Source organism: Punica granatum, chromosome 1 (genome assembly GCF_007655135.1).
Source record: "Punica granatum isolate Tunisia-2019 chromosome 1, ASM765513v2, whole genome shotgun sequence".
Classification (NCBI taxonomy): Eukaryota; Viridiplantae; Streptophyta; class Magnoliopsida; order Myrtales; family Lythraceae; genus Punica; species Punica granatum.
Window position 1 is genome coordinate 30,643,007 of NC_045127.1, and position 6,938 is coordinate 30,649,944.

Below are 6,938 nucleotides of genomic sequence, written 5' to 3' on the forward strand. Positions count from 1 at the left end.
GCTTCTATCGACCCAGGATCAAATGCCCCGTCTAATCTCTCCGATTGCCTTCTGTGCCCTGTATGGATGCCCTGGGGTCTTCTCTGTAGTCATACCTTGGGGCCGTCTAGTTGACTTCATTGACCAGGTTGTGAATAGTGACCTGGGTTCTGTTGGGCCTTCTTCTGTCATGCTTGTCGGGCTGTTGTCATGGTGGCTGCTGATGTTCCTATTGGAGTTGGTGGACCAAAATGGGGTGCTGACACCGAGGCATGATGCTTGTCTTGTTTCTGTGATTCCCTTCTGTGCTCTTCTTGAAGAGTTTGGGGTTTTTATGTAGTTCATGCCTTGGGAGTCGTCTGGTTAACCTTCTTGACCCAGTTGGGAATAGTGATCCAGGCTCTACTGGGCCTTCTTATGTCATGCTTGTTGGGTCGCTACTGATGTTCTCTATGGGAGCTGGTGGACCAAAACGAGGTGTTGACAGATGCGATCCTAGGTAATTCCGAGGAATCAATAGCATTAACAATTTAGGGCTAAGGGATGGAGATGGAGGGCGTGCTTGAGCATTTGTCGAGGGAAGGCATTGAGGCTCGCTAAAGTGCATGGTTTCCGCTTCTTGAAGCCATAGGTTGTTAATCCTATTGCATTTCCCTAGCCTCACCTAGAATTGCTAACGTTAATTTTACGATTAATCAATCTTTAAAGACGTTAGATATAGTGGGCTCAAGGGGTTCTCTGCCACCTTAGGCCAAGCCTCCTTGGCCCATGAGGACCCCTTACGGACCTCATGTCACGAGTCGTTTTCAAGTTTGAAACAATCGAGGATTAGGATTTCATTCGAGCTATCTACCTATGACCGACTCGACGATCCGAAACTCACAAATCCAAAGCATTTGGCAAATTCATTCAATTTAATCAATCCCACACACATAGCAATCATGACTTTTCACTAGGCTAATAAGACCTATTCGACTTTTCTAATAAATTGCACGAATTGGCCAATAACTTATAAACGAGTCAACGAGTCATGAACCGGTGATCATGCCCTTTTCAAAACCCATAATTTTTAACAAAAACACCGAGAGACGTAGCATGCGCAGCATGGACATCTAGGGAGTACTTGTGTGTCTTGACTCGAGTTTAGACCCTATTTGAGCCGGCTTGAGTTGGAATGTGTGAGTTTTTCTTAGACCACTTTCGAGCGGAGCGACTGGTTTCTCGCCTCTTTCGGGGTCCACATGATCCTGATGGGTCCAAGGAATCGGTTGATATTGGTTAAAACCTTGACGGTCGGTGTCACGTAGTCTTGGCTTTTTATACACACACATACAGATTTTCCGGTTCAAGGGCGCGATGATTGGTTCATAGAAAACTATGAGAAGTTATTATAAAATTTTAATCATTATTTACATTTCAAAACTTAAAAATATATTTTTAAATAGTTTTTTATTAATTTTATTGTATATAAACTAAAGGCCTCTAATTATTTTTTTCCACCCCTGATTTGACCCATACGCGTCCCTATGTAACCGAAAGAAAACAGACGAATTTGTAAGAAAGAAATAAAGAAAAATAAAAAGTAAAAAATAAATAATTTAGGTGCCGCTTAGTGCATTACCATTTAACTTATTGGTGATTTAAATTTCTACTGATATAGATTCTCACTTTAAAAATTACTGGTAATATTCATTGCCATGTTTGGTAAGGACCGGTGATGCTATACGTTATTGGTAATCTAGTTAGTAATCTAGATAAAGAATCTTGCTAAGAAAGTATAATACGAAATGAGTGAAAAAAAAGTGAATTATCTTGGAGATTCCCATTACTAATAATATGTTTCAGCCAAATATGATAATCCCATAAAATTTAATTCAGATTCCAGTAATCCACACCAATTATCTTATATCAAATGCCCTCTAAATGAAAGAAAGGAAGGGAAGGGAAAGGGAAGGGGAGTCAGGTCAGAGATCTTCTACACTGCTGAATCGAAGTAAGAGAGCGGGGACGACTTTTCTTTCTTCTCAACTCTATAAACAACCCACCAGCCACCTTCCCCTCCCCCTTCCTCCGGTTCTCTCCTCTCCCCACAATCCGTAACATATACACAATCAGAGTCAGAGAGAGAGGGAAAGAGAGGCAAGCAGAAGTCAAATGGGATGTGGGAACTCCTTCATCATACTGGTGACCCTCTCGGTGGCTCTCATCACTTACAACATCCTCATCTCCGCCAACGCCCCGCTGAAGCTCGACCTCCCGGCCCCGTCCAACTCGAGCCCTCCGTCAAAGATCTCGGTGGACCCAGTCATCAAGATGCCGGTCGAGAGGTCGTCCAGGCGGTTCGGGGGGCAGCAGCAGCGGAAGAGGCTGTTCCACACGGCGGTGACCGCTTCCGATTCCATCTACAACACGAGGCAGTGCCGGGTGATGTACTACTGGTTCAGGAAGCACAGGGACGGTCCCAATTCGGGGATGGGCGGGTTCACGAGGATTCTGCACTCTGGGAAGGCTGACAAGTTCATGGACGAGATCCCCACCTTCGTTGCTCAGCCTCTCCCTTCTGGAATGGATAAGGTCAGTCAGTAGCTTCAGTTGGGCTGTTTCGCTCTCTGCACCTCTTTTCCTTGTATCAGTTGACTTTGATGGATGGCATCACTGCCTTTTTTTATTTTTATTTTATTTTTTTCCCATCTTTTTTCTTTTCTATACCCTGTCCTCTCTTTCCTTTCTGGGTTTGCTGAGTTAAGGTAAAATCAGTCGACTCTGATGGCATCAGTGCCTCATCAATGTTGAAACATGACAATTTTGGTACTTCTGCAGTGTTGAATAGCTAGTAAATTGTCTGCGATTGATAACTTTCGACAAGTTGGCCGGAGTTATAATGGTTACAAGATAGGTTCTGGAGCTCTGTTGTTGAGTTCCACTGATGGTCCAGATAGAAGTTCTGAAGAATTGGAAGAAACTGAAGAAGTATCATTTTGAGTTTGACTGTAAAGTTTTAGATTAGTGGAGAGGATGGAAAATGATTGATTTTGACTCTACATTTGTAGCTTCTCCTCAAGGAAATGATCCATTTTTGTGGATTTGACATGTTTGACTACCTAATATAGTAGGCTGTTTTACACAGCAAATTTGATCTTCTCCTTGCATTGGTGTAGCTGCATGCGAGGAGTATTTTCTGCCATTTTTCCATTTGTCACCGAGAACAAAGAAAATTCAAGCCACTTGCCTTTCTGGGGCTCTTTGGTTCAGTCCCAAGCAAAAATTTGGCCTAGATCTGTTTTTGCTGAGGTGCTGAAACTAAATATCATTCGCTATACTTCTGGATTTGTATTTCTTATGTTGTATGTTGAAGGTTGTAATCTAGTTAGATGTCATGTACTGTTATCCATCGAACTTTTAGCCATTTTTGAGTATTTGCTTTTCTCCATTCTCAGGGTTATATAGTCCTGAACAGACCATGGGCGTTCGTGCAGTGGCTCCAACAAGCAGAGATTAAAGAAGAGTATGCACCTAGAATTTCCCTAGAATTTCATCCGAGTAGCTGAGATAATTTGGCATTTTGAAATTTCTTATGCTGGAATATGTGGACTGCTCTTACTGTGTCTCCAGTTACATACTGATGGCAGAACCTGATCATATTATTGTGAAGCCGATACCGAACTTATCAAGAGATGGACTTGGAGCTGCCTTTCCTTTCTTCTATATTGAGGCTAAAAAGTACGAGAGTACTCTCCGGAAGTTCTTTCCTGTGGAGAAAGGACCAATAACCAACATTGACCCAATCGGAAATTCCCCTGTTATTGTTGGAAAGGTTTGTTTGTGTGTGGATTACAAACCGTAATTATATTTGCTGATCTTCTGATTTCTTACTTAGGCAATTTCAGGAGTCTCTCAAGAAAATTGCTCCAACATGGATGAATGTTTCGTTGGCAATGAAGAAGGATACTGAAGCGGATAAAGCTTTTGGATGGGTTCTTGAAATGTAAGATCTCTTCCGTACATTTTGATGGTTTTGTGATTTTGGAGGTTAAATTGCAGGTTTACATTTTCTTCATCTGGTGCCTTCCATCTATATAGGTATGCTTATGCTGTATCTTCAGCTCTACATGGTGTTGGTAACATTCTATACAAGGATTTCATGATTCAGGTTCATCCTGTCCTTCCTTTTGCTGTTTCTGTTTCTCCTACTTGTCATGAAGATTGAAGAGAGTTTGAATTAGAGTAGGGTAAATTTCGACGACACCTCCACCTTTCAGAATCAGCCACACACCACCCCTCCTACCACAAATGTGGCGTCAAGCGTGCTTAATCATCGCCACGTGGATGCTGTGTCACTATGCTTCTTAGAGTCAGATATATCGGATCAGTTTATGGAGCACAGTGATACATCATCTATGTTGTGATTGTTGACTAATCTTGATGCCACATTTGCGGAAGGAGGGGTGGTGTATGGCTAATTTTGAAACGATGGGGTGTCGTTGGCTATTTACTAAGTTGTAGGGGGTGTCATTGAAATTTACCCATTAGGGTATTGAGCTGGCATTTCAATAACTTCATTGTCCATTTCTTTCATCTTTGTTTTTCTTGGTTTTAGTTTGTCAATCTTGCATTATTTTGCATCTTTAATTTTTCATTTTAAGACTGATGGGAATTTATGTCTTAAATTTTCCGATGGTACTTCTAATGTGGCATGATATGATTGCAACATTGATCAGCTGATGCAAATATTTCTAATTTATGTCGTGTGACAGCCTCCTTGGGACACAGAGTTGGGGGAGAAGTTCATAATTCATTACACTTACGGATGTGACTATAATATGAAGGTAACCCTTTGCCTGAGCCCTCTTGTCGCTCTCTGATGTCATAGGAAAGACAAAAAGAGAAAGTTTGGTAAATATATATTCCCAGCTTATTCGTTATCTCTTGCATTTCTTATGAATAATCTATGTAGCCCATTTGTTTCATGAATGTCTTCAGGTTGGAGTATATCCTCCTATAGGATTGGCATGAAAATTATTTTTAACATGGATTTTGTCATGAAGTTTGATGCACCCAAGACATCTTTATACTGTTAGTAATATGCATTGCAGGAATTTGTGTAAAAGGAGTACATTTTTTGGCTGGTTTTTGTTAATAGTTAAGGTCTAAAATGTTAGAGCTTCTGATGGACTTTCGGATCTCACGGAGTCTATTATTTCTGCTTTGTTAATCAGGATGAGTTAACCTATGGAAAGATTGGAGAGTGGAGGTTTGACAAGAGATCAATTGATCAAGTTGCTCCTCTGAGAAACCTGCCGCTGCCTCCAACTGGTGTGACCGAAAGTGTTGTATGTATCGTTTCTCCAACTTCTCTAGGAGTCTAGGACTTCATTGTGATCTTCTTAGGTATACAACCAGTATAATCTTTAGAGGACAATTTTTTTAAAGTCTGTTTCCTTCTAATATGTCTCAATCAAAGCATAGAGCCTGATATCTTTTTTGTGAAAGTACGAGACAAAAATCGGAAAATGCATACTAAGGGGCCGTTTGGATTCAGAGTTAAAGTTACTTTGATTTTGATTGTGAAAAAAGACAAATGAGATGTGATTATAAATTTGACTTGGGAAACGTGTATTTTTGTTGTGTAGTGTATTGAGTTAAAGTTAAAGTTGAAATCAAATTTCTTACAAAACAAACGGGGCCTAAGTTTTTGGGGCAGAAGCAGTGAAACAATAGTTTACATTTGAAAAGTTTGGTGATTCCTCCGATCACAAGCTTGAGCTCTTGAGTTGAATCTTTGGCAGGTGACGTTGGTGAAAATGGTAAATGAGGCAACGGCTAACATCCCGAACTGGGGCTCCTAAAGATAAATTCCTCTTTGCAACTTTTACAGGGTAAAGAGATAGTTACCAAATTAGTGAAGGTACAGGTGAAAATAAAATACAAAAGAATTTCATGGAGGTTTAGACAAAGAAAAGCGTTCTGACTATATCTCTTGAGACGTAAGCATACATCATAGCCATTGCTTGAGCCTATGCCGATTGTAATGTGGCTCTTGGATGTTGTGGGGTTCAATAGGTATGAAGCGAATGAAGTTGTAATTTCTTTGTTCACAAGTGTATTCCATTTCCTTTGGCTTGGTGCCTTGTTTGGAGTGATGAAATGCATAGAGGCATACATACCAAGGTCTTGTAAACAAAGCAAACATGAGCAGCTGTTTGAACTTCCCAATTTCTATATTTTCTTTCATAACTAGAAAATCTTCAGTGATCTTATCTTACTTGCCACATGGCATGAGAAAAGCATCAATAAAAATAAGATGGAAGGAACCTTAAATGCCTCTGTTGTCCTAGCAGCTGTTACCTCGTATGAAACAACTAAACAAATCATTTAAGAGAGAGTAAATTGGCAATTTCATCCCTGACTTAAACAAGTTGAATCAGTTAAGTCCCTGAGAGAAATGTTACATCCTTTTCTTTCTTGGTAACGTCATTTTTGGCTCTGGTCACTTCATTTTTGTCCCTGGTCACATCATTTTCGTCATTGGGCTTATCAATTTGGTCCTTGGGCACATCAATTCGGTATTTGGGAACATCAATTTAGTCATTGGGCACATCAATTTGGTCATTCCTCACATAAGTTTGGTCTTTGGTCGCATCAATTTGGTTCTTGGTAGCACTAAATCCATCCCTCTATCAAATCTATCGATCATACTAGACAGAAAAAAAATATTTACATCACTTTCGTCATTTTGTGTAACTGTTCAATTTTTGCTTAAATTTGAAATTGCCTTAAGTTATTCCTTTTTCTTTGTCCCCTCTTTAATCACTCACTCTCGTCTCTCGCTCATAACTCCCACTCTCCCGCTCTCTCTCAACTCTCTCTCTTTCTCTCTCACATAACTCCCTCAAAGCGTGAGCGACGCAATGTTGTTTCGTCTTGGAGAAAGATCAGTTTTGCTCTCTCTCATATAGAAC

General features: G+C 40.4%; 1 protein-coding gene across 2 annotated transcripts; it reads left to right on the forward strand.

The window, feature by feature from the left end:
• Positions 1 to 1,920: 1,920 nt before the first annotated feature.
• Positions 1,921 to 6,216, forward strand: LOC116192930 (hydroxyproline O-arabinosyltransferase 1-like). Of its 2 annotated transcripts, none has more exons than XM_031521638.1 (8): positions 1,921 to 2,553; positions 3,417 to 3,484; positions 3,592 to 3,793; positions 3,867 to 3,964; positions 4,060 to 4,129; positions 4,734 to 4,805; positions 5,196 to 5,367; positions 5,766 to 6,216. In XM_031521638.1, exons 1-7 carry the CDS (start codon positions 2,134 to 2,136, stop codon positions 5,343 to 5,345), a joined length of 1,080 nt encoding a protein of 359 aa, XP_031377498.1. In that variant the 5' UTR covers positions 1,921 to 2,133; the 3' UTR covers positions 5,346 to 5,367; positions 5,766 to 6,216. The 2 variants fall into 2 exon arrangements, with proteins under 2 accessions (XP_031377498.1, XP_031377497.1); XM_031521637.1 differs by having other exon boundaries at positions 1,922 to 2,553; positions 5,196 to 5,309.
• Positions 6,217 to 6,938: the final 722 nt, after the last annotated feature.